The sequence below is a fragment of the Salmo salar genome, chromosome 06 (genome assembly GCF_965601325.2).
Source record: "Salmo salar chromosome 06, fSalSal1, whole genome shotgun sequence".
Classification (NCBI taxonomy): domain Eukaryota; kingdom Metazoa; phylum Chordata; class Actinopteri; order Salmoniformes; family Salmonidae; genus Salmo; species Salmo salar.
In genome coordinates, this window is record NC_138296.1 from 5739034 (window position 1) to 5766762 (window position 27729).

At 46.0% G+C, this 27729-nt stretch overlaps 2 protein-coding genes across 3 annotated transcripts in view; one reads left to right on the plus strand and one right to left on the minus strand.

Annotated features, from left to right (window-relative positions):
- The first annotated feature begins 4386 nt into the window (after positions 1–4386).
- Positions 4387–26339, plus strand: LOC106606316 (nuclear distribution protein nudE homolog 1). Of its 2 annotated transcripts, none has more exons than XM_045719627.2 (9): positions 4387–4634; positions 6142–6297; positions 6474–6627; positions 17141–17289; positions 17886–18022; positions 18799–19044; positions 19153–19238; positions 20792–20943; positions 21738–26339. In XM_045719627.2, exons 2-9 carry the CDS (start codon positions 6212–6214, stop codon positions 21784–21786), a joined length of 1059 nt encoding a protein of 352 aa, XP_045575583.1. In that variant the 5' UTR covers positions 4387–4634; positions 6142–6211; the 3' UTR covers positions 21787–26339. The 2 variants fall into 2 exon arrangements, with proteins under 2 accessions (XP_045575583.1, XP_045575582.1); XM_045719626.2 differs by having other exon boundaries at positions 4397–4630.
- A 55-nt stretch (positions 26340–26394) lies between these two features.
- Positions 26395–27729, minus strand: part of LOC106606313 (myosin-11) — a 72495-nt gene continuing 71160 nt past the window's right edge. The window contains exon 44 of the mRNA XM_082976272.1: positions 26395–27571. Within this exon, the coding sequence (XP_082832398.1) occupies positions 27337–27571 (235 nt within the window). The 3' untranslated portion in view covers positions 26395–27336. The remainder of the gene's footprint in view (positions 27572–27729) is intronic.

Below are 27729 nucleotides of genomic sequence, written 5' to 3' on the forward strand. Positions count from 1 at the left end.
TTAGACCGCTGCTCCACTCGGGAGCCCTTAAATATTTGTGCAACAAAAGTTTAACATTCAACTTCTGCTACCATTTCTGTCAAGCTGCCTTTGCATACAGTGTGATGTATATGTTAGATAAATCCAATGTGTGCACCACACAGAATGCACTGCAACTGCCTCTGCAACGTAATGCTGCAAGGAAAACACAGCGTTCCATTGGAAATGAATGTACTTCTGGTGTACCAAAATGCAATAACGCTGTGATCAAGGAGTGCGTCTATCATAATCCAAAAGTTGTATGCCCATGCACTGCAATGTTCTAGAATATTGGACCGTTGTCTTTCATACTTTTCAAATTCTCAGCGTAGCTCAAGCAGTTTCTCCAACTGTCAACACATTCAAATGAATAGAGGACAGGTAGGCCTACTGGAGCTGCGTTGGTTGGGAATTGTGGGGAGGTTCACGCCTCGATCACAGCGACAGTGTCATTGCATTTTGGTACACCAGAAGTACATTCATTTCCAATGGAACGCTGCGTTTGCCTTACTGCAGTGCGTTCTGTGTGGTGCATACATTGGATTTATCAAACATATGCGTCAAACTATGTGTAGATGGCTTGACAGAAATAGCAGTAGGTGAATGTTGAACTTTTGTTGCCCAGATTTCTAGATGATGCTGCGTACAATTTTCGCATTGACGCTGTCGGTGTGATCAAGGCGTCAGTCTGTGTCCCCCCCCCACGGATGGTTGTCTCAGAACTGCATAGCTACGTCATCAATGGGAAACCAGATTATTTTAACCTGCAAAGTTAATTATCCTAAACCGCTACGTCAACAGACCATCAGTCCCGACATACCATCATGCTGCGTTCAAGACAACTGGGAACTTGGAAATCGCCAACCTCCGACTTTACTTTACTGACTTTCTCTGACAGGGAAAATTTGTTTTTAACAGTCATCCAACTCAAGTCGGAAACCCTCTGACCTGAAGGTCATTGAAATAAGGATTTGACCTCAGTTTTTTCTGAATTCCCAGTTGTCCTGAAACAACAATTGTCTATTAAATTAACAAGATATTGAGTGACCGCTCTAACAATGGAAATACATGTCCCCCAAGATGGAAGGCAGGCTGGAGGAGGTGAGATCATGTGGGACGCTTCTAGCCAAAGAGAGGGCAGATACACTGTGAATAACAGGCCATTGAGATAGATACAGGACTCATTCTTGTATCTGCCATTTTTAGCTCTTATCTCCATTTTAAAGTAGTACATTTTTCTTCTTCATTGGATAATTGCTCCCAACTCATAGAAATCCCCACCCTACTTTAAAATGGTGAAACTGGATGCCTTTATGCTAAAACGGTTTATTCCCATGAGTTCTCTATGACAACAGGCACAACTCAGATATAACAGGTGTGTAGTGCTGGAGGAGGCAGGTAGGTGCACTTCCTTACCTTTTTCAATTTGATAATACACCGAAAATTTATTCAGATTTGAAATATATTATATTTAATTATCACAAAAGTTCCATGAACAACGATTGAATGCCAACCAAATAAATATGTAAGCTACAGCAGCCTACAGGTCTTCTCTCTGGTGGTGGCGAGAAAGATGAGGAACGGCTATGCATCTCAACCAATAGCCAATATAGGCTAAATATCCAAAGCAGGACTACAGCAACTTCCAGAGAGGGTCAGGCTCCTTGGGCTTTGCTGTGGACCCTCTGGGTTGGGTGTCCTCGGAAGAACGGTGTAACTCCAACCAAGTGGTAACATATCGTTTTGGGTTCCACTGTGCAAGAGGGGTCGATAGAGTTTTATGAACATCAAGGCAGACACGGTGAATTTAGATATATTTTTTACGTTCTGATTGGCCAAAGTTCTCAATCCTCCAAAATCTAATATTATTGGTCAAATACACATGGTTAGCAGATGTTATTGCGAGTGTAGCGAAATGGGCCTTTGCATTGCACACATGTAGCCTACAGTTCTACCTTGGTATGTCAGGGTGGGAAATGTGAATTGGGCCAAGTTGGAGGGTAATAATGCATTTAGGTTCTAGTTTATTGAGATGTGTGAATGCACCACACCAAAATATGGATTTTATGGCTGTTTTAAAACGAATTTCCTGCAATTCATACGTAGTGTTAGGGTTTGACCAACTATTTGTTTGCATAACCTATATAATAAAACAAAGAAGCTATGCTATAATGTAAAGTTTATACTCTATATGATAAGAGCATACTGCTGTGTGAGAGGAAGGGGCTCATGGGATGTTGAGTCATATGGAAAGAATGCAGATGCTGTAAATCAGGGATATGGAAGAGCTTGTTAAAAGATAAGGGCAGGATATGGGTGAAATGTATATGCGGAGGGGTGTCGGGGTTTTAGAGAACTGTGCATTGTGCAGTCACAAGAGAAATCGACTGCCGAAGATAATAACTACGCCCGGCAACAGGAGGCGTCTCGAGGTTGGGACAAACCTGCACGCCAACGACAGGATGAGTAAGTTTAAACCACGCTCATCCTCCCTCTGACAGGCCAGCAGTGAGCAGGAACTATCTCAGTTCTCTGTCTGCCCTGCGTGGTGTTACAGGGAGCCCGTATATACGAACCACATATTTACCATAAATGTGTTTGCATTAATTAAAGTACAAAGAAATCAGAAGTTACTATGTGCTGACTATTTTGTTCTGATACCAGATTCGAATTGACACGACCTGACAGTAGTAATGATTTATGTTCACTACTTAGTCAATTGATTTGATGATTACGTCTATGCAAATAAATTAGATCATAGTTAACCTCTGTGTTTTCTTTTATTCTGTAATAGGGTATATTGTAACCATGGGTTCAAGCTAATCAAATAAAAATTGATTTCGCGCTGACCTTTTAGATCCACGAAGGGCGCTCCAATCCTTTAAAAATAGCCCTCAAGATCTGTTGCCTTACGGCTAATAGTCCTGCTCATCACTTATTAATACAAATAAAAAGATTATCACTTCTCACAAAGGTGCTCGTTTAGTAAAGTTAGATCAAAGCGGGAATCAATGTCTTGCAAAATCACAATGATTCATTAGTAGCCTATTTTACTTAACAGAACCAAATATAATAGCATAGTAGGGCAATAACATTATTGTTACACCAAAAACACCACATTTCTATTGAGATTTTAGGATGGTTAACTGAAGCTGAATAGTGGAAAAATATATAATGTGCCCAAACTCAAAAGAGCCACTTGGCAGGATATATATGCTTTGATTGAAACTAAAATACAAGAAAGGCTAATACTTAACACCATCTGCTGTAATTCGCTCACGAAACAGTAATTCAAGAAGGTAGAAATCCATATTCCCATGAAACTGATTAAGATCAATCAAACGATTGGCATGAAGATGCCGTTTCACCGGTAAAACCATAAGAATTACGATTCACGATTGACAGTCATGGCGGCCTATTTGTTTTATTAGGTATGTTTAACTTGGTGTTTGAGGGTAATAAAACATGTTCTTGAGACAATATGTGTGGGCCTAGTCAGACGTTGCTAATGGAGGATGCATTTTATGCGTATTCTATAACAGGGCTCACCGTCCCTGCTTCTGGAGAACTACCTTCCTGTAGGTTTTCATTCCACCCTAATCTAGCGCACCTGATTCTAATAATTTGATGGTTTATAAGATTAATCAGGTTATTTTATTTATTTAACCTTTATTTAACTAGGCGAGTCAGTTAAGAACAAATTCATTCACCCCGGCCAAACCCTAAGCAGGACAACGCTGGGCCAATTGCGCGCCGCCCTATGGGACTCCCAATCATGGCCTGTTGTGATAAACCCTGGAATCGAACCAAGGTCTGTAATGACCCCTGTAGCACTGAGATGCAGTGTCTTAGACCGCTGCACCACTCAAGAGCACCAGGTTAATTACAACTGGGGTAGCAGTGAATCCTTACAGCACGGTAGAGCACCAGGGTTGGAGAGCCCTGTAATAATAGGCTACATCTGTCGGTACAAACTTTGATTGAGGAAATGATGACGTCATTTACATATTTTTGGGCTCCCTCACCTAAAAAAAATTGCACTAGATATAAAGTGGGTTTTTTCGAAGTTGCCACGTGCGTTCACTCATATCAGTGCATTTGTAACAACCTAACCATTATAACACTTTATTAGATCATATTAACCTCACGTAGCAAATTAGCTATTACATCTTTTGTTTACCAAATTCGACACCCATTGACCTCCATACAAACATTTTATTGAGCAGATTTTGTGCGGAGTAAAACCTCTCGCTTCGCCTCTTCCTCTTTGCTTAAAAGCGCATTTGATTTAACCGACTTCCTAAGCAAATCATGAACGCGATTGGCCATTCATCGCCCTACACACTTGATTGACAGTATAACCGACCAATGGTGAGAGGTTAAACTATCGCGGTGGTTGGAGGATTAGCGATGAGTCTTCTTTGGACAAAAGAGATATGCAGCCTTCGCATTGTTCTAGTTGGCAACTTTGTTACTACTTTCGGCCAAGGGATGATCTATGTAACAACATTTTCTGGATACTTTTGTTCCGTTTTGTAGCTCCGTTATAAAGGTACCGTCATCTTTCGGCACCGTTGGAGCACCGGCTGCTAGCCACCACAAGCAATCCTAGGTAGGTTAGTATCAACTGTCAATATACTGGGATTTAAATCGCGATGGTAACGTAAATTTATGACAGACTCGTCCGTTAGTTCGATGTATAGGCAAATTATGCTGTCTGCACATATACATTTGTAACTGCATTTGGTCAATTCTGACTCTGGTTGCGTTATTGTAAAATTGGCAGAAAATAAATGCCAGAGCATAGCTACTTAGTTTGACCAGAGACTACATATTGCAAGCATAACAATCTAACGTTGTCCAGTTGACACTGCTTGTTACTGGTGTGAAGGCGAGAATACACTTCCCCTTTTGTATTCTGACCAAAGTGCAGTTTCTTTTGCTTGCTGCCTTGTTTGCTTGTAACATCAGTTAGCAAATACTTGAATGTACAAGTTCAGATATTGTTTAAATCTTACAAACACTGCTTTTAAGACTTTGGTTATGAGTAGAATGGCAATAGCTACAAAATAAACAAGTCATATTCCAAATTCGTCCATTTGCTTTGTTTGAATAAACATGATACATTCATGTACTGTTAAAATCTCCACCTGGCACAGCCAGAAGAGCACTGGCCACCCCTCAGAGCCTGGTTCCTCACTATGTTTCTTCCTAGGTTTTGGCCTTTCTAGGGAGTTTTTCCTAGCCACCGTGCTTCTACACCTGCATTACTTGCTGTTTGGGGTTTCAGGCTGGGTTTCTGTACAGCACTTTGACATCAGCTGATGTAAAAAGGGCTTTATAAACAAAATTGATGTTCATTAAGCCTGGCCGTTGTGCTTTTCTTTGCGTTCCTATAGTTTGACAGCCATCCTATTGTCATCAGTTGACACTGACAGCGCACTCCTTAGCTAGCTAGGTGATGACTGACTTATGTCGTTGTAGTTTGCACTAAACTCCTGTAACCCTTTTCTGCTGTCCTGTCTTGCCTGAAGCACATTGTTGACTTGGAAAGGCTGAATAGAGAACTCTTTCGGAAGAAAAAGTATCAACACTGTTGATCATCTAAGTTTAGCCTACTGACTCGCACCTATTTACTGACTCTCGCCTGCCTGCCTGCCTTCCATTTACTGACTCTCGCCTGCCTGCCTTCCATTTACTGACTCTCGCCTGCCTGCCTTCCATTTACTGACTCTCGCCTGCCTGCCTTCCATTTACTGACTCTCGCCTGCCATTTACTGACTCTCACCTGCCTGCCTGCCTGCCTGCCTGCCTGCCTGCCTGCCTGCCTGCCATTTACTGACTCTCGCCTGCCTTCCTTCCTTCCATTTACTGACTCTCGCCTTACTTCCTTCCTTCCTTCCATTTACTGACTCTCGCCTTACTTCCTTCCTTCCTTCCATTTACAGACTCTCGCCTTACTTCCTTCCTTCCTTCCATTTACAGACTCTCGCCTTACTTCCTTCCTTCCTTCCATTTACAGACTCTCGCCTTACTTCCTTCCTTCCATTTACTGACTCTCGCCTTACTTCCTTCCTTCCTTCCATTTACTGACTCTCGCCTTACTTCCATTTACTGACTCAGTGAGAGAACTGTAAGAGAGGGAGAGAAGAAGAGATCGGGGAGAGAAGAGTTACCAGTGGTGTGGGCAGAGATGGGAGAACCAGAGCCCCTTAAGTTTGTCTCTCTGGAGGAGGAGGTGGACTACTGGAAGGAACAGGCAGCCAAGCGCCAACAGAGGTACACACACACACACACACACACACACACACACACACACACACACACACACACACACACAGAGAGAGAAAGTAGCAGTCTGCCAGGCCCCAGCAGAGGTACCCACAGGTATCTGCTTAAACCGTAGTGTCCTCTGTTACTCCACGACCACCATCTTGACCCCTAACCTCTCCCAGGGCTGAGGAGGTGCAGGAGGAGCTGCAGGAGTTCCAGCAGATGAGTCGTGACTATGAGGTGGAACTGGAGACTGAACTCAAGCAGTGTGAGACACAGAACCGAGAACTCGTCACACAGAACAACAGGCTACACATGGAACTGGAGAACTACAAGGTATGAACTGTTGACTTGACTCTAGTTTAGAGCAGCGTTTTTCCAACCTCTACTCAGGGACCCCCAGCCCTTCCATTTATTTCAATTATTACACACCTGATTCAACTTATCAAGCCCTTCGTTATAATATTATTATTATTATTATTATTATTATTTATTACATTTGTAAAGCTCTTCTCATTATACAGAATAATCTGCGGGTGCATAAAATCAACAACAAAAAAAGTTGACCTGACAGCCCGATCCCCGAGGGACGGAGCTTGGTCCCGGGGGTGTGGAAGAGCAGGTTATCTCTTGACCTGACAGCCCGATCCCCGAGGGACGGAGCTTGGTCCCGGGGGTGTGGAAGAGCAGGTTATCTCTTGACCTGACAGCCCGATCCCCGAGGGACGGAGCTTGGTCCCGGGGGTGTGGAAGAGCAGGTTATCTCTTGACCTGAGGGTGGAGTTATGGAGGGAGAGCAGTTCCTTGAGATAAGGAGGGGCATTGTTATGAATCAAATCAAAGTTTATTTGTCACGTGCGCTGAATACAACAGGTGTAGACCTTACAGTGAAATGCTTACTTACAGGCTCTAACCAATAGTGCAAAAAAGGTATTAGGTGAACTTTAGGTAGGTAAAGAAATAAAACAACAGTAAAAAGACAGGCTATGTACAGTAGCAAGGTATAAAAGTAGCGAGGCTACATACTGACACCGGATAGTCAGGCTGATTGAGGTAGTATGTACATGTAGATATGGTTAAAGTGACTATGCATATATGATGAACAGAGAGTGGCAGTAGCATAAAAGAGGGGTTGGCGGGTGGTGGGTGGGACACAATGCAGATAGCCCGGTTAGCCAATGTGTGGGAACACTGGTTGGTCGGCCCAATTGAGGTAGTATGTACATGAATGTATAGTTAAAGTGACTATGCATATAAGATAAACAGAGAGTAGCAGCAGCGTAAAAAGAGGGGTGGGGGGGCACACAATGCAAATAGTCCGGGTAGCCATTTCATTACCTGTTCAGGAGTCTTATGGCTTGGGGGTAAAAACTGTTGAAGCCTTTTTGCCCTAGACCTGGCAAGCTCTCAACCTGCTCCACTACAGCCTCGTCGATGAGAATGGGGGCGTGCTCTGTCCTCCTTTTCCTGTAGTCCACAATAGTCTCCTTAGTCTTGGTTATGTTGAGGGATAGGTTGTTATTCTGGCACCACCCGGCCAGGTCTCTGACATCCTCCCTATATGCTGTCTCGTCGTTGTCGGTGATCAGGCCTACTACTGTTGGGTCGTCTGCAAACCTAATGATGGTGTTGGAGTCATGCCTGGCAGGGAGTACAGGAGGGGACTGAGCATTCACCCCTGGGGAGCTCCAGTGTTGAGGATCAGCGTGGCAGATGTTGCTACCTACCCTCACCACCTGGGGGCGGCCCGTCAGGAAGTCCAGGATCCGGTTGCAGAGGGAGGTGTTTAGTCCCAGTATCCTTAGCATAGTGATGAGTCAGCAGGAGGGTTTTGAATTCAATCTGGAATGAGACTGGGAGCCAGTACAGCGATGCCAGGACGGAGGTGATGTGATGGTGTTGAGATGGGGAGCCAGTACAGCGATGCCAGGATGGAGGTGATGTGATGGTGTTGAGACTGGGAGCCAGTACAGCGATGCCAGGATGGAGGTGATGTGGTGGTGTTGAGATGGGGAGCCAGTACAGAGATGCCAGGATGGAGGTGATGTGATGGTGTTGAGATGGGGAGCCAGTACAGCGATGCCAGGATGGAGGTGATGTGGTGGTGTTGAGATGGGGAGCCAGTACAGAGATGCCAGGATGGGTGTGATGGTGTTGAGATGGGGAGCCAGTACAGAGATGCCAGGATGGAGGTGATGTGGTGGTGTTGAGATGGGGAGCCAGTACAGAGATGCCAGGATGGAGGTGATGTGGTGGTGTTGAGATGGGGAGCCAGTACAGCGATGCCAGGATGGAGGTGATGTGGTGGTGTTGAGATGGGGAGCCAGTACAGAGATGCCAGGATGGAGGTGATGTGGTGGTGTTGAGATGGGGAGCCAGTACAGCGATGCCAGGATGGAGGTGATGTGGTGGTGTTGAGATGGGGAGCCAGTACAGAGATGCCAGGATGGGTGTGATGGTGTTGAGATGGGGAGCCAGTACAGAGATGCCAGGATGGAGGTGATGTGATGGTGTTTCCTCACTCTCATCAGGATCCTGACAGAGCTGTTCTGGATGTACTGGAGCTTCTGGAGGAGATCCAGGTGAAGACTGTTGTAGTAGTCCTGGAGACTCCTGCCAGGGATCCTGGAGACTCCTGCCAGGGATCCAGGTGAAGGATGTGTTGCAGTAGTCCAGCCTTGAGATAAAGGCATGGACCAGCTTCTCTGCATCAGACTGAGTGAGGGGGTGGGACTGAGTTTGGTCAATGTTCTTGAGGTGATAGAATGACGTTCTACACTTTTGTTTGATGCGGCTGTCAAAGGTCAGGAAGTAATGGAGCTTTACACCCAGACTGGAACCTGAGGGGGGACAGAAGGATGTTCTGTCCTGCAATGGTGAGGTGTGTTATAGGTGCATGCTGGACCTGGTGGGGGCTGCCAACTAGTAGGGCATTGGTTTTGCTGCTGTTCAGTTGAAGGACGTTTTGCTTCATCCATGCCCTCATCTCTCCTCCTCAAGGCAGGTGTTCAGACGGGCACATGCATCAGAGGGACTTGGGGGCAGTTGACACCTACAGCTGGGTGTCAACAGCATAGCAGTGGAAGGAGATTCCACACAACCCAAGGGGGGAGCATGTACTGGATGGTCCCATGGTCCAGGTCCCAGACCCACCATGTCACCTGCGGTGTCCCACATGGATCTGTTCTTGGACCCACCTAGCGACATGTACTGAGTCCTGTCTGAGAGGTAGGAGTGGAACCAGCTCAGCGCTGGTCCAGACAGTCCAATGGTGTCCCGGAGGGTGGGGTGGTCGACAGTGTCAAGAGCTGCGTGCAAGTCCAGGAGGATCTGGAGACAGCCTGCATCAGCTGCCATCAGCAGGTCATTGGTGACCCTGAGTAGGGCCGTTTTTCAGCGCTGTGGGCCGGCCGGAAACGTGACTGGAACTTCTCAAATGGGTGGTTCTGATTGAGATGGCCTTGAAGCTGTACATCAACCACTTTTTTTCCAACACCTTAGAAAGGAGAAGTTGGATGTTGGCCTGTAATTATCCAGCACTTCTGGATCCAGGGCGGGCTTCAGAAGGGAGCTGTTGACAGTGGTCTTAAAAGGATGGTGAGGCCCAAGTTTCTGAGACGCTGCAGGATGCAGCCAATGGATTTAGTATTTTTCAGTTCTGGATGTGATGACCCTCCCACTCTGTCTGCTGAATTCTCTCTCTTTGCTCTTGTTTTCCTTAATAGGATGTCGGTGGGCGAAGCCGGGAGGGTCGTCAGTGAAATGGGACACATCTGGGCCCGGGTGTGTCCCGGGGATAAATACACCTTTCTCCCATTCATTGAGGAGACTCTCCACGCAGACACACTGTTATGTTTTGGTTGTGGCATTTTGTGGTTTGTTTGTTTTTGGCACCTCTCAACACCCATCATTATCACCATCTATGCATGCAACCACTCACTTACACTACTGAACTGGCTACACACACCATTGTTAATTGTATATAGTTTACTTTATTATCTTCATGTTGTTTCCCCTCTTTGTTATGGGCTATGAGCCGGTTCGGGACATGGAGTTTAACAGGGAGCTGAGTGAGCGAATGTGATGTCCTGTATTTTTATGGGGGCGTGGAGGTCAAGCACACTGGTCAGGGATTGGTTGTAGAACTCCACAATTTCATCCACTGACAGGCTGGCTGGGTCAACATTCTTTTCTAGTTCTGACAACGTATGTGATGCTTGGACTTGGTTAGAGGGGGAAGGAATGTCAAGTCCAGTGAGACAACCTTGTGGTCAGGCACACCGAGGTCATAGACCGGCATGTTGTTGATGGGGTCAGTGATGACCAGGTCAAGTATGTGCCCACGGGGGGTGTGTGTGTGTGTGTGGGGGGGCGGGGGGCGGGACATCAACAAGTTGCTTCAGGTCAAGACAGTCAATCAAGCTCAACAGCAGAGTGACATGAGGGAGAGTCAACGTGGATATTGAGTTTGGCTTTTACGGCAAGACATTCCAAAGAGCACAGTTCGGGCAGGAGGGACCGTTTTCAATGTTCGTCAGCATTTTGCTACTGAACGTGGCCCGAGTCTGTCTGATGCAACGCCTGCAGTCCCAGTTGTATTTGAATAGGTATTTTCCTATCAGCCAGTTGACAGTTTGGGCCAGTGTTTATGAGCCTGCTATCTCTGAGGATGATAGGGAGGCTGCTGGTCTAAAGAACTCTCCATGGGACAGGTGTGTTTGTGTGTGTGATGAGGGACTATATTCATCACAAGAGGTGATCACTCCAGACCTCCTGAGGCAGAGAAGAGATTCAGCAGTTTTAGAACTCATTTCATGTCATTTTACTCATTTTGCCATGAGGCAGAGAACAATTAGCAGTTTACCGCTAATTTATTGCTATTGTACACATTTTGCCGTAGGGTGGAGAGATGTTTGCAGTTTATAATATATCTGAGTGAGTGACTAACAAAATCAATGGGGGAGGGGGAGGGGGGGGGGGGGGGGTCAGTAATTAGACAGTCTAGCAGCCAACTAACTTACAATAAAAATAAATATACTGCTCCAAAAAATAAAGGGAACACTTAAACAACACATCCTAGATCTGAATGAAAGAAATAATCTTATTAAATACTTTTTCCTTTACATAGTTGAATGTGCTGACAACAAAATCACACAAAAATAATCAATGGAAATCCAATTTATCAACCCATGGAGGTTTGGATTTGGAGTCACACTCAAAATTTAAGTGGAAAACCACACTACAGGCTGATCCAACTTTGATGTAATGTCCATAAAACAAGTCAAAATGAGGCTCAGTAGTGTGTGTGGCCTCCACGTGCCTGTATGACCTCCCTACAATGCCTGGGCACGCTCCTGATGAGGTGGCGGATGGTCTCCTGAGGGATCTCCTCCCAGACCTGGACTAAAGCATCCGCCAACTCCTGGACAGTCTGTGGTGCAACGTGGCGTTGGTGGATGAAGCGAGACATGATGTCCCAGATGTGCTCAATTGGATTCAGGTCTGGGGAACGGGCGGGCCAGTCCATAGCATCAATGCCTTCCTCTTGCAGGAACTGCTGACACACTCCAGCCACATGAGGTCTAGCATTGTCTTGCATTAGGAGGAACCCAGGGCCAACCGCACCAGCATATGGTCTCACAAGGGGTCTGAGGATCTCATCTCGGTACCTAATGGCAGTCAGGCTACCTCTGGCGAGCACATGGAGGGCTGTGCGGCCCCCCAAAGAAATGCCACCCCACACCATGACTGACCCACCGCCAAACCGGTCATGCTGGAGGATGTTGCAGGCAGCAGAACGTTCTCCACGGCGTCTCCAGACTCTGTCATGTCTGTCACGTGCTCAGTGTGAACCTGCTTTCATCTGTGAAGAGCACAGGGCGCCAGTGGCGAATTTGCCAATCTTGGTGTTCTCTGGCAAATGCCAAACGTCCTGCACGGTGTTGGGCTGTCAGCTCAACCCCCACCTGTGGACGTCGGGCCCTCATACCACCCTCATGGAGTCTGTTTCTGACCGTTTGAGCAGACACATGCACATTTGTGGCCTGCTGGAGGTCATTTTGCATGGCTCTGGCAGTGCTTCTCCTGCTCCTCCTTGCACAAAGGCGGAGGTAGCGGTCCTGCTGCTGGGTTGTTGCCCTCCTACGGCCTCCTCCACGTCTCCTGATGTACTGGCCTGTCTCCTGGTAGCGCCTCCATGCTCTGGACACTTCGCTGACAGACACAGCAAACATTCTTGCCACAGCTCGCATTGATGTGCCATCCTGGATGAGCTGCACTACCTGAGCCACTTGTGTGGGTTGTAGACTCCGTCTCATGCTACCACTAGAGTGAAAGCACCGCCAGCATTCAAAAGTGACCAAAACATCAACCAGGAAGCATAGGAACTGAGAAGTGGTCTGTGGTCCCCACCTGCAGAACCACTCCTTTATTGGGGGTGTCTTGCTAATTGCCTATAATTTCCACCTGTTGTCTATTCCATTTGCACAACAGCATGTGAAATGTATTGTCAATCAGTGTTGCTTCCTAAGTGGACAGATTGATTTCACAGAAGTGTTATTGACTTGGAGTTACATTGTGTTGTTTAAGTGTTCCCTTTATTTTTTTGAGCAGTGTATATTCCTGACATAGCCTAATTAAGTGACTGTCAGTAGGTAGATTCTGTCACCAATTATTGGATGGAAACCTGTCTGTATTTTTATTTCTTTTTTATTACCAAAACTTCTTTCCATCACAGCTGTCAGGATTTTTTTTTTTGTCTTCAGTATGACTACTTGCATAACTGTGGATGGGAATGTGGTTAGGGGAAGGAGACAACCACTCAGTTGTTCAACTGAAGTGTGTCTTCCTCATGTCACCCTCTGAATCAGAGGTGCGGGGCGTTAGTGCATGCCTGGCTGTGCTTGAGGTGACGACACTTTGGAACCGCTGACGATGTCTGACTCTCACTTCCTGATGGATGTACTTCCTGTGACACGCTGCCAGCGGTTGAGTCACACATGAAGTTACAAAAGCTATAGCATCCTGTCTATTACCAAACTTAAGCTGTGTGTGAAAAGGTACTAGCTGTCAAAATTCTTGTTTCCTCTCAAAGATCATTAGAGGGAGGGACCTTGGATCCCCTCCTCCAATGAGCTTTGAGAGAAATTGAGGAAGCAAAGATTAGACTGCAGGCCCATTAGACTGACATGGCTACTGGCTAACGTGAGTATTTGCATGCAGAGATAATTGAGATGGTGCAGAAATTTAAGTCCGCTAGTCTTGTCATCGGTCATTTCCCTAACAAACTGTCAGGTCAGGCTGATCTGCTGGCTGTTATATATCTTTTCCTGGAACACTTGACTGTACATTTCATATACCCTGTGTAACTGAAGATAAATTCTGTTGTCTTGATGAATATGGCCTCACTAACAGTCTGCTGGATTTATACACCACCATCACCCTGTTGTTGTTCTACACCACCATCACCCTGTTGTTGTTCTACACCACCATCACCCTGTTGTTGTTCTACACCACCATCACCCCGTTGTTGGTCTACACCACCATCACCCTGTTGTTGTTCTACACCACCATCACCCTGTTGTTGTTCTACACCACCATCACCCTGTTGGTCTACACCACCATCACCCTGTTGTTGGTCTACACCACCATCACCCTGTTGTTGTTCTACACCACCATCACCCTGTTGTTGGTCTACACCACCATCACCCTGTTGTTGGTCTACACCACCATCACCCTGTTGTTGTTCTACACCACCATCACCCTGTTGTTGTTCTACACCACCATCACCCCGTTGTTGTTCTACACCACCATCACCCTGTTGTTGTTCTACACCACCATCACCCTGTTGTTGTTCTACACCACCATCACCCCGTTGTTGTTCTACACCACCATCACCCTGTTGTTGGTCTACACCACCATCACCCTGTTGTTGTTCTACACCACCATCACCCTGTTGTTGGTCTACACCACCATCACCCTGTTGTTGGTCTACACCACCATCACCCTGTTGTTGGTCTACACCACCATCACCCTGTTGTTGGTCTACACCACCATCACCCTGTTGTTGTTCTACACCACCATCACCCTGTTGTTGTTCTACACCACCATCACCCTGTTGTTGGTCTACACCACCATCACCCTGTTGTTGTTCTACACCACCATCACCCTGTTGTTGTTCTACACCACCATCACCCTGTTGTTGGTCTACACCACCATCACCCTGTTGTTGTTCTACACCACCATCACCCTGTTGTTGTTCTACACCACCATCACCCTGTTGTTGTTCTACACCACCATCACCCTGTTGTTGGTCTACACCACCATCACCCTGTTGTTGTTCTACACCACCATCACCCTGTTGTTGTTCTACACCACCATCACCCTGTTGTTGTTCTACACCACCATCACCCTGTTGTTGTTCTACACCACCATCACCCTGTTGTTGGTCTACACCACCATCACCCTGTTGTTGGTCTACACCACCATCACCCTGTTGTTGTTCTACACCACCATCACCCTGTTGTTGTTCTACACCACCATCACCCTGTTGTTGTTCTACACCACCATCACCCTGTTGTTGTTGGTCTACACCACCGTCACCCTGTTGTTGTTGGTCTACACCACCGTCACCCTGTTGTTGTGGTCTACACCACCATCACCCTGTTGTTGTTCTACACCACCATCACCCTGTTGTTGTGTCTACACCACCATCACCCTGTTGTTGTTGGTCTACACCACCATCACCCTGTTGTTGTTGGTCTACACCACCAGTCACCCCCTTGTTGTTGGTCTACACCACCATCACCCTGTTGTTGTTCTCACCACCACCGTCAACCCCATTGTTGTTGTTCTACACCACCATCACCCTGTTGGTCTACACCACCATCACCCTGTTGTTGGTCTACACCACCGTCACCCTGTTGTTGTTGGTCTACACCACCATCACCCTGTTGTTGTTCTACACCACCATCACCCTGTTGTTGTTCTACACCACCATCACCCTGTTGTTGTTCTACACCACCATTACCCTGTTGTTGTTCTACACCACCATCACCCCGTTGTTGTTGGTCTACACCACCGTCACCCCGTTGTTGTTGGTCTACACCACCGTCACCCCGTTGTTGTTGGTCTACACCACCGTCACCCCGTTGTTGTTGGTCTACACCACCGTCACCCCGTTGTTGTTGGTCTACACCACCGTCACCCCGTTGTTGTTGGTCTACACCACAAGAGTCGTCTTAAGATACTATATATGCATCCCCTTTTCCCCATATAGCGGACTGCTATAGAACGGGGCCCGTACTCCCCATATAGCGGACTGCTATAGAACGGGGCCCGTACTCCCCATATAGCGGACTGCTATAGAACGGGGCCCGTACTCCCCATATAGCGGACTGCTATAGAACGGGGCCCGTACTCCCCATATAGCGGACTGCTATAGAACGGGGCCCGTACTCCCCATATAGCGGACTGCTATAGAACGGGGCCCGTACTCCCCATATAGCGGACTGCTATAGAACGGGGCCCGTACTCCCCATATAGCGGACTGCTATAGAACGGGGCCCGTACTCCCCATATAGCGGACTGCTATAGAACGGGGCCCGTACTCCCCATATAGCGGACTGCTATAGAACGGGGCCCGTACTCCCCATATAGCGGACTGCTATAGAACGGGGCCCGTACTCCCCATATAGCGGACTGCTATAGAACGGGGCCCGTACTCCCCATATAGCGGACTGCTATAGAACGGGGCCCGTACTCCCCATATAGCGGACTGCTATAGAACGGGGCCCGTACTCCCCATATAGCGGACTGCTATAGAACGGGGCCCGTACTCCCCATATAGCGGACTGCTATAGAACGGGGCCCGTACTCCCCATATAGCGGACTGCTATAGAACGGGGCCCGTACTCCCCATATAGCGTACTGCTATAGAACGGGGCCCGTACTCCCCATATAGCGGACTGCTATAGAACAGGGCCCGTACTAGATTAGCCTCGGACAAACTCACCTGATTCAACTCATTGAGGGCTTGATGATATGTTGAATCAGGTGAGTTTGTCCAGGGCTACATCAAAAATGTGCTGTTGGGGTACTGGAGGACTTGAGAAACTCTGTTGGGGTACTGGAGGAGTTGAGAAACAGTGTTGGGGTACTGGAGGAGTTGAGAAACAGTGTTGGGGTACTGGAGGAGTTGAGAAACAGTGTTGGGGTACTGGAGGAGTTGAGAAACAGTGTTGGGGTACTGGAGGAGTTGAGAAACTCTGTTGGGGTACTGGAGGAGTTGAGAAACAGCGTTGGGGTACTGGAGGAGTTGAGAAACTCTGTTGGGGTACTGGAGGAGTTGAGAAACTCTGTTGGGGTACTGGAGGAGTTGAGAAACAGTGTTGGGGTACTGGAGGAGTTGAGAAACTCTGTTGGGGTACTGGAGGAGTTGAGAAACTCTGTTGGGGTACTGGAGGAGTTGAGAAACTCTGTTGGGGTACTGGAGGAGTTGAGAAACTCTGTTGGGGTACTGGAGGAGTTGAGAAACTCTGTTGTACCGGAGGAGTTGAGAAACACTGTTGGGGTACCGGAGGAGTTGAGAAACACTGTTGGGGTACCGGAGGAGTTGAGAAACACTGTTGGGGTACCGGAGGAGTTGAGAAACACTGTTGGGGTACCGGAGGAGTTGAGAAACACTGTTGGGGTACCGGAGGAGTTGAGAAACACTGTTGGGGTACTGGAGGAGTTGAGAAACACTGTTGGGGTACTGGAGGAGTTGAGAAACACTGTTGGGGTACTGGAGGAGTTGAGAAACACTGTTGGGGTACTACTGTTGACCACTTCTGCCCCCTATCCCCTCCAGGAGAAGTATGAAAGGCAGCACTCGGAGGTGTACCATCAGATCTCTACTCTGGAAGAAGACCTGGCTGAGACCACGGCCATCAGAGACCAGCTCCATAAATACATCAGAGAGCTGGAGCAGGCTAACGATGACCTGGAGAGATCCAAGAGGTAAGAGAGAGAGAGGGGGGAGGGTGTAACTGGAGCAGGCTAACGATGACCTGGAGAGATCCAAGAGGTAAGAGAGAGAGAGGGGGGGAGTGTAACTGGAGCAGGCTAATGATGACCTGGAGAGATCCAAGAGGTGAGAGGGGGGAGTGTAACTGGAGCAGGCTAATGATGACCTGGAGAGATCCAAGAGGGAGGGGGTGTAACTGGACAGGCTAATGATGACCTGGAGAGAGCCAAGAGGTGGGGGGGGGGGGGGGGGGTGTGTAACTGGACAGGCTAATGATGACCTGGAGAGAGCCAAGAGGTGGGGGGGAGGGGTGTAACTGGAGCAGGCTAATGATGACCTGGAGAGAGCCAAGAGGTGGGGGGAGGGGTGTAACTGGAGCAGGCTAACGATGATCTGGAGAGATCCCTATATCATAAGCACCTCTCTTTTCTCTCTGTTCTCCCTGGACCATCTCACTGGCAGGATTCTTACATGTAGAATAGAGAATGGTTCTTAATGATGTACACTAACACCACCTAACTCCTCACCACATCATCTTTACCCCCTGTCCCCCTGTCCCCCTTTCCTCCTCCTCTCACCCCTCCATTAGGGCTACCATCATGTCTCTGGAGGACTTTGAACAGAGGATGAACCATGTGATAGAGAGGAATGCCTTCCTGGAGAGTGAGCTGGATGAGAAGGAGAACCTACTGGAGTCAGTTCAGAGACTGAAGGATGAAGCCAGAGGTATGAAGACATGAAACACCTAGCCTACCTCTATCTCAGACCTACCCTTTCTGTTATGTCTAATACTGCTGTATTAAAGTCAGCTGGATGAGAAGGAGTCTACTGGAGTCAGTTCAGAGACTGACGGATGAAGCCAGAGGTGTGTCTAGGATTAGGATCCCCATTAGCTAACGCCGTCATGTTAGCTCATTCTCCTGGGGTCCAACACCAATTAATAAGACATTACAAACAATTACAAATTAAGACTTTACGGACATTTAACACGTAGACAATACAGACAATTAAAATACCTGACAGGAAACACATTTAACAGTCAGTTGATGCATTCTATTTCCTATCCAGTCACATGGTCTTTACTTTTTGCCTGAGAAATATGGATTGGTAAAGAGTTCCATTCAGCTATGGCTCTATATAAAACTGTAGGTGTAAGGCTGGGACAGTGTTGGGACAGTGTTCATGTGTCTCTGTGTTATGAATTAATGGTCCTGGTCTGGGTAACTGTTGGTCTGGGTAACTGTTGGTCTGGGTAACTGTTGGTCTGGGTAACTGTTGGCCTGGGTAACTGTTGGCCTGGGTAACTGTTGGCCTGGTTAACTGGCGGTCCTGTTGGCCTGGTTAACAGCTAGAAATAATAATGTTCCAAGCCGGAGATTCCTCTCCACAGGCGCAGGGGGCTGAACCAGGGATGGAATGATCCCTCAGAGCTGTGCTAGCTATGACATCATCAGTCACTCTTAAAGGGACAGGCTTTCTTACTGTCTCTCTGTGTGTCTTAGATCTAAGACAGGAGTTGGCTGTCCAACAGAAGCAGGAAAGACTACTGTCCTTCACTGTCACCAAGAACTCAGACAAGACGGAGGACAAAACATCCCTCCATACCTCCCATTCATCCACACGACCGCCCTCATCCCTCCATACCGCTCCTCCTCCTGCTCTCCCTCCATCCCTCCTCTCCACGCCCTCCAGACCCCCCCACCCCTCAGCAAGCCCCTTCACCACCCCCCCACCCTCTTACAGCAGAGGTGAGTGCCCCCGTGTATGTGTTCATGTATAAAATGTGTCTACTCACTAAATTCCCGGATCACACCAGGAGATGTAAAACTCTTTTATTATTGTGTGTGTGTGTTCAGGCGATGGCCTATCAGGTGCTCCTCTCACCACGTCGACACGTATCTCAGCTCTCAACATCGTAGGAGAACTGCTGAGGAAAGTCGGGGTAAGATGATGTTCATTGAAGGTCTGCGATGATTGTCTTCTAATTCTCATACACACACTACCCACCTACACACTACACAACTACACCAGGGGTTCCCAACCTCCATCTGGGTCGTCAACGTTTGGTGGGGGCGCGGGACATTCCTTTATTTGAGTGGTAATTATTATTATAATTTTATTTTTGCGATTTGTTTATACAAATCTAAAATTATGCATAAATCCGCAACGCTTTAGGCTAGCAACAAGCAGTAAAATGATTTATGCTAGCAACAAGCAGTAAAACGATTTAGGCTAGTGTAACAGTATAGCTTCCGTCCCTCTCCTCGCCCGAACCAGGGACCCTCTGCACACAGACAACAGTCACCCTCGAAGCATCGTTACCCATCGCTCCACAAAAGCCGCGGCCCTTGCAGAGCAAGGGGAACAACTACTTCAAAGTCTCAGAGCGAGTGACGTCACCGATTTGAAGCGCTATTAGCGCACACTCCGCTAACTAGCTAGCCATTTCACATCGGTTACACTAGCAACAAGCAGTAAAACGCTTTAGGCTAGCAGCAAGCAGTGAAACGCTTTAGGCTAGCAGCAAGCAGTGAAACGCTTTAGGCTAGCAGCAAGCAGTGAAACGCTTTAGGCTAGCAGCAAGCAGTGAAACGCTTTAGGCTAGCAGCAAGCAGTGAAACGCTTTAGGCTAGCAGCAAGCAGTGAAACGCTTTAGGCTAGCAGCAAGCAGTGAAACGCTTTAGGCTAGCAGCAAGCAGTGAAACGCTTTAGGCTAGCAGCAAGCAGTAAAATGGCAGAGGAAGACGTGGCCCTGATGTACATGGGTATATATTGGTTTGTTGCTATGACATTCAGAAGCTGAGCTACGACCTTCTAAAGTGGAGGAGTCAAAGAAATTGGACTTTAGTTGGGAAAGTCATCTGATACAATGTGACTGTCGCTATCAATTGATCGAATCACTTTCTGTAAAAGAGTATGCATAATTAAATTGAGGTTTAATATAAATAATTCTAATAAAACATAATTGGTAGCGGAATAACATTTGGGGCAATCGGGTCTAGACTTTATTTTCTAAATCTATTATTATCATTAAATAGCCTCCCTAAATTTTGTTAAACTATGTAGAATGACTTGAAATGAGCTTCAAAACAACAATGTTCAAATTAAACCAAAATCAAGCTGGTGTTTATTGATTAGCCGATATTAAATTCAAGTGACATTAAAAAAGGGGGACTTGGGGAAAAAGGTTGAGAACCCCTGCACTAATACCTCCCTCATACAGGTAGTGCAGGGATTCTGTCTCTGTGTGATTTAACATCTGTTTCCTGTAAGTCGTACAGCTGTAACAGGAAGTCTGCTGACTGTTCTGTTCTCTCCATCTTCCTCTCTGACCACAACACTGTTCTGTCTTCCTCTCTGATCACAACACTGTTCTGTCTTCCTCTCTGATCACAGCACTGTTCTGTCTTCCCCTCTGATCACAATATCACAAACACATAACATAACTGTGTGTGTGCGGCCTGCGCCTGCATCCATCCATGCCTGTGGTTTCAGAACCTGGAGTCTAAACTAGCGTCCTGTAGGGAGTTTGTCTATGAACAGTCTCCTGGTTGCAGTACCCTCTCTGGGGGACAGGTGGCGCCACCCATCCAGAGAGGCTCTTCTTCTGACACACCGTCCACCACCAACGGACTCTACGAGAAAGGGTGAGGGGGTCAACTATAGCTAGCTCTACGACTAGCTCAATAATGACTGCATCTCCAATGGCACCCTAATCCCTATAGGCCCTGGTTAATAGTAGTGCACTAGAGAATAGGGTGACATTTGTTACTCAACCAATGACTTGACAAGCCATTTCATAGCCTACCTACAATTGAATCAAGTAATGTAAACAGACATTTACTCTGTTATGGATCTAGATTCTGATCTGTTTAGTTTGTAACAGACATTTACTCTGTCAGGGATCTAGATTCTGATCTGTTTAGTTTGTAACAGACATTTACTCTGTCAGGGATCTAGATTCTGATCTGTTTAGTTTGTAACAGACATTTACTCTGTCAGGGATCTAGATTCTGATCTGTTTAGTTTGTAACAGACATTTACTCTGTCAGGGATCTACATTCTGATCTGTTTAGTTTGTATTACATTAAACTGGAACCTGACAGCCCATCAGCGAATGAAATGGACACTGAAGACCAATACATAAACAAAAATATCCCATTAGTCGTAATGTCGTAGCCTACAACCTAATGAACAAATATAAAGCTGATTCGGTAGTCTACATAATATTAATGAACGATGATGATCCTTAACCTACAACAAAGCCTATTGGGGAATGACAGTCTGAAAATAGCCTGGGATGGAGTCCTAACAAAATGGCTGAAAATAGCCTGGGATGGAGTCCTAACAAAATGGCTGAAAATAGCCTGGGATGGAGTCTGAAACATTCTGTTAGTTGTAGTGTGCTGTTAAAGTAATCTGTTTCTGTTGTGTGTTACAGAATGGTGAAGATGTTAGACTTCGGACCAGGACCAAAAATTATTCTGTGAACTCCCCCCCCCTCCACCCTAGCCCCACACCTCATCAACCCCTCCCTCCATATCTATCAGGGTCGTATTCACTAGACACCGAATGGCGGTAAACTGGCTGAAACGGGGAAGGACTAACTGAACTTGTCCAATAAACTGCTGTTGTTTTTTTGTGCGAAACCTGTTCTGTTGCAAAATGTTTTTCTCCAGTTAGCTACAGCGTGCACTAATGAATATGTCCCTGCCCAGCACAGTCTCCCTAGGTCACCAGGCTTGTATCCCAGCTTTCAGCTTCCAATGGGGTTTAATGTGCTAGCGTACAGCTCTCACTCTGGAAAGGAATGGACCAGATCACTGGACATCACGGAAGTGAGTCTAGAGTTCTAGAACGTCATTGAGACAGAACCTCACCCTCTAATGCAATGGAACGTCATGGAACCTCAGTGTTGATATCAACTGTTCTAGAGCGCCGTTGAGGAGCTTTGATGACGTCACGGATCAACGGTACTCCTTCCTCTGCACTTTACCCAGGATGCTTTGCCCTGGGTCTCTTATCGAGGACTGAGAGAGGCTTCTAGGAGCGGGGCTTATGGCTCTGACACTTCCTGTTGGGACTAACCTGTAGCGGACTTATATCTGGTCAAAAGTAGTGCACTATCTAGGGAACAGGGTGTGACCAGGGTCTATAGGTCTCTGGTCAAAAGTAGTGCACTGGTCAAAAGTAGTGCACTATGTCGGGAATAGGGTGCCATTTGAGACGTGACCACAGTGTCTCGCTACAGGACGGCACGTGTTTTGTTGTTACATTTGATCTGTTCTGTTTTTGATCCTTTGGTTGTTTTATGGAGGAAGAAGTCTTACTGGAATGAACGTTTATCCACACAATAATGATGAATTATATTTTACTTCACTTGAATACACCCCCTTGTTTTGTCTACCAATGTTTGAATAATAATACTGTGACTGAACAGTGACACCTACTGGTTAAGGACAGGAAGTGGAAGGAGTGTTAAGAGGGTCAGGAGTAGGGTTGCTAAATTCAGGTAACTTTCCCAAAAATACCCTGGTTTTCCAGAAATCCTGGTTGGAAGATTCTCAGAATCAGGGTGTAGTAAGCAGAGAATCTGGAATCCTTCAGCCAGGATTTCTGGAAAAACCAGGACATCTTGGGACTAGTCAGGAGGCAGAAGGAAAGTTGGCGTAGAAGGTTTGGTAAGGAATAGATATACTTTGCACCTTTTTACTGCAGGTCCAGGATCAGATGTTGTCCCTCTAATGATTAAGGGTGGGGATTGGGGTTAGGGTAATCTGATCCTAGATCTGTGAGTGATTGGTTAGGTTGAGGAATGTGTTCGGCATAGAGAGGGCTTCTGTGACAGCATGGGCAGCGCCATTGAGGGATTTCTCAATTTTAAAGTAGTCAATTTTTTCAACGGTAAAGCAAAGGTTGGTAAATTACTGCCCCCTGGATGGTGTTGCCTGAACGGGTATTAAGCCAAGGTTGGTGATTTACTGACACCTGCAGTTATGTAATGTTAGTATAGTATAATTCATTGGCTGATCAGTCCTACTGACCTGGATGGAATTCTGTAGTCCTTTCCTGACCGATAGCAAGTACCAGCCACTTGACTACTTCAAAATGGTGAAACTCCTCAATGGCTCGCTCTGCCCATGCTTAAACCAGCTTTGTAGCACAATAGCCGTCTATCCTAGTCTATAGTGTTGAGGGTGCTACTGATGGTGGCACGTCGGCCTGGTAAAACCTGACTGAGCGCTAGCCTGCGCTCACCTTTTAGAGCTTCAACATGACTAGGCTGATATTATAACAGAGTTAGATTACCAAAGTTTATGATGTCCTGAACTATAATGTGTTTAAACTATAGCAATACAGTAGGATTTTCTTACTAGTAGAAGTCTTCAATGAATGAACAATCCGTGAATAATCCACGTGAAGATTGAAGCCGTATTTTATAGTTGTACGTGGAAATGTTGATATTTGGATATGAACTCAGACAGCCACGTATGTTGCACAGAGGGTAGTCAAGATTTATTTTTGTTATGCGACAGCCTTACCTGTGAATGACTAGGACTGCAAAATTCCATTAACTTTCTCAAAGTTCCCACATATTCCATAAATCAAGGTTAGAAGATTCACGGAATCAAGCAGGAATAAGCAAGAAATCCAACATTCCAACCAGGATCTTCTGGAAATCATTTTCTCTTTTTTTTAAGTTACCTGAATTTTTCAACCCTATGAATGCCACTGTGGTTTGGAATCTCAGGGTTTTTAACCCATATGACAAGTGTTTAACACGTTGTATATGGTGACGCAAGTGTAACACAGGTTATTTGGCTAGGATAAACCAGTGGTTCACAACTGGTACTGTACACCACCAAGTAATGTACTCCATGCTCTGCCCTATACCCCCTCAGGAGTCTTCGGCCAGTAAGCCTATTGTCTCACGAGTCTTTGACCAGTAAGCCTATTGTCTCACGAGTCTTTGACCAGTAAGCCTATGGTCTCAGGAGTCTTTGACCAGTAAGCCTATGGTCTCAGGAGTCTTTGACCAGTAAGCCTATGGTCTCAGGAGTCTTTGACCAGTAAGCCTATGGTCTCAGGAGTCTTTGACCAGTAAGCCTATGGTCTCAGGAGTCTTTGACCAGTAAGCCTATGGTCTCAGGAGTCTTTGACCAGTAAGCCTATGGTCTCAGGAGTCTTTGACCAGTAAGCCTATGGTCTCATGAGTCTTCTCAAGTAGTCTCTGTGGATTGGCCAGTTACCCCCAAGGGTTCTAGTACCACTGGTTGTGAACCACTGGGGTTACTATGCCTGCATGGTGAATAACCTTGCCTGAGATCTGAAGACTCGCGTTAGCTCCCTAGGGTAATGCCTTGGCTTTAACTCAGTGGGCTAACACAGTCTCTAAAGGCCCTAATGGCCTGGGTATGTGGGTTTGAATACCTGGCTGATCATTCTCACCCCTATGTTTTGGGTATTGGTGTTGGTTCATTCTGTGATGACAGGCTTGTGTGTTAAATACCAACCCATTCCCTGTATAGGGCCCTTCTTTTTTCCCCAGTTAAAAGTAAGGGCATACTACTCAGTCATAGGAGCCAGTCAAAAGTAGGGTACTATATAGGGAATGGACGCACTCAAATACTGTCACACCTATATTGATGAACAGCACGTAGTCGCTTATATCCTGTTGGGTGAAGCTTTGTGCCTTACTCTGAGACCACAGTGTGGTCTGACCTTATTAAAGATGTCTCTCTGTAGCTGGGACCTCAGTGTGGTCTGACCTTATTAAAGATGGCTCTCTGTAGCTGGGACCTCAGTGTGGTCTGACCTTATTAAAGAGGTCTCTCTGTAGCTGGGACCTCAGTGTGGTCTGACCTTATTAAAGAGGTCTCTCTGTAGCTGGGACCTCAGTGTGGTCTGACCTTATTAAAGATGGCTCTCTGTAGCTGGGACCTCAGTGTGGTCTGACCTTATTAAAGAGGTCTCTCTGTAGCTGGGACCTCAGTGTGCTCTGACCTTATTAAAGAGGTCTCTCTGTAGCTGGGACCTCAGTGTGGTCTCTTTCTACTGCTCGGGTACCGGTAATACACCTCAGCCCATTCAGTTCTAGCCAATGATATAGCGTCATAGACTTAATGCCAAACAAACGAATATTTAGTCTAACTACCCTCCTAGGTTCTAGGCAAATGTAGTTTATCTGAAACTGTTGGATAGACAGGAGTAGCAACGCAATATGCTAAATAACACCTCTGATTAGGCTAGGTGAAGTAGTCACCATGTTTATACCTATCCAATCCTTATAGATTTACCAATTTACTAGGTGCTTCTTTAAAAAAAAAAAAAAAAAAACTGTGTTTGGAAATGAGGAAAAGAGAAGAATATTATAAGTTGGCTGCTCAGTTCAGCTCAGTACTTTTGCCATGCAAGAGTATAAAAGTTACCAAGTCTGTTTCAATTTAGAAAGTAAAACTAAAATACATTTGTAATTGGAACGTCTGTTTACTTCCAGGATTGACTGAATTGAAATGGAACTGAGCCCAACCCTGAAAGTAACCTTGTTCTGTGATGAGGGGGACGTATGACTACTTCAAGGAAATGTGTTTTATGTTACAAAATACATGTAAGGGTTGATTCACTTGCTTTGGTTCTTACTTTTTCCCTGTATGGTACTAGTAATAATATAGGATGTAAGAAAATACTGTTCTGTGTGTTTAAAATGGGAGTGGATACCTACGTGTGACTTACTGCTTGTTGCTCAGGGGGTAGAATGTATGAAGCAATCTCATTTGAAATGTCTAGCTTTAAAAACCTCACTGTATGGATGGGGTGTGTCTTGTTTCTGTGAATCAGGAAGTCACAGAGATGGACACCCAATGAGATGTCATGTTGTTGCTTTGTGTAGCAACTCACAAGCTTCTTTACTAAAATATACACATTTAGTTTTTCCATTAAATATGTTTTTCATCCTGGGATGCCTCTTCCTGTATCTAATAAGTCATGTTTGGTTAAATGTGTCTCTGACCCAACTGTCCTCAATAAAACTGACTTGGTGAAAGAGATGTCTTTTTTTTTTTTGCTGTTGAACAAAATCCACAGACAAGAACACACGATTGTGGTGAAGGAAAATAGTTTATAGCATTTAAAATATATATTTAGGTGTTTTCACAAACAATTAAGCCTAATAACCCTTGACACTGAATGGTATTAAAAGCCATGTAGACTATTGTAGCCTGGGCACCAGTCTGTCTGTCCTGTAGGTTTGTAGCCTGGGTATCAGTCTCTGTCATCATGAGTTACAATGAGTTGACATGATGGCACAAACAGATCTGGGACGAGGCTAGTATGATTGTAGCAATATAGTTTTATGTGAACCTAAAATCAACGTAGATCGTAGTAGTAAGACTGTAGTGTGTGTGCGTCAGTAAGGAACTCATTATGAATGAAAAACAAAGACACAGCCTGATATCTGATTAAATCTATCTTTAGAAAGTATTGTCCATGGGTTTACTCTATATAAACTCAATTCACATTACATTCCCAGATTAAAGAATATGTTTCTTATAACATATAGCCACTGCTTGAAAATATAATCAAATAAATAAAAGTGCATAGAGAGAAAAACAATCTTTTGTGTCTAAGTGCAATAAGCTATAACTTCAGATATATATTATGACATCTGCAATAAGATATCAATTCAGTTTAAAACAGCTCACACCTTACTTTGTGACATTTTGGTGACACAATCAAAGCTATTGTCACAGACAGGTGATGCATAAAAAGGGGGCAGGGTATAAGAATTTTAGTAGGGATGGAGGGAAGAAGGGAGGGGGAGGGAAGAAGGGAGGAGTGGAAGGAGGGAAAGATAAAAGGAGGAATGGAAGGAGAGGGAATGAGGGAGAAGTGTAAGGAGGGAAAGATAAAAGGAGGAATGGAAGGAGAGGGAACAAGGGAGGGATAAAGGACAGGAAATGGAAAGATGTATTGAGGGAAGTCAGGAAAGGACAGGAAGAAGGATGGACAGTGTTTAAAAGGAGGGGTGAGACTTTGTCCCTCTACTCTTCCGGCAGGGTTCCGTTGATGTCCTCCGGAGGCGGGGTGGACGAGAACAGAGGCTCCTCCTCTTCTGGAACGTTGTTTGTGTTCTCAGAATTCCCAACATTCCCACCATTCCCTTCATTATTCCCAGCTCTGCTCCTCCGGCTCCCAGCCCCACTGAGGCTGACATTCCCAATGCTCCCCACGCGACGAGGACTGCTGCTGAAAGATGACTCCCCTCCTCCTCCTCGCCTGGGAAGGACGGGAATGTCGAGGAAATATTGGAATTAGAGGCAGAGGGAAGAGGCAGAATAGAAGGCCGTATTGGAGGAAGAGAAGAAAAAGTTAGAATTTGGAGAGGGAAGAAGAAGAGATGCCAGAATCAGACAGAGAGGAAATGAAATGAGTTG

Bases quoted from the DNA above. Each gene is read 5' to 3' on its own strand.
- LOC106606316 (XM_045719627.2), top strand. From the start codon at position 6,212: ATGGGAGAACCAGAGCCCCTTAAGTTTGTCTCTCTGGAGGAGGAGGTG. The intron at 6,298-6,473 runs GTACACACACAC...AACCTCTCCCAG, and splicing joins GCAGCCAAGCGCCAACAGAG to GGCTGAGGAGGTGCAGGAGG. The intron at 19,239-20,791 runs GTAAGATGATGT...CTGTGGTTTCAG, and splicing joins AACTGCTGAGGAAAGTCGGG to AACCTGGAGTCTAAACTAGC.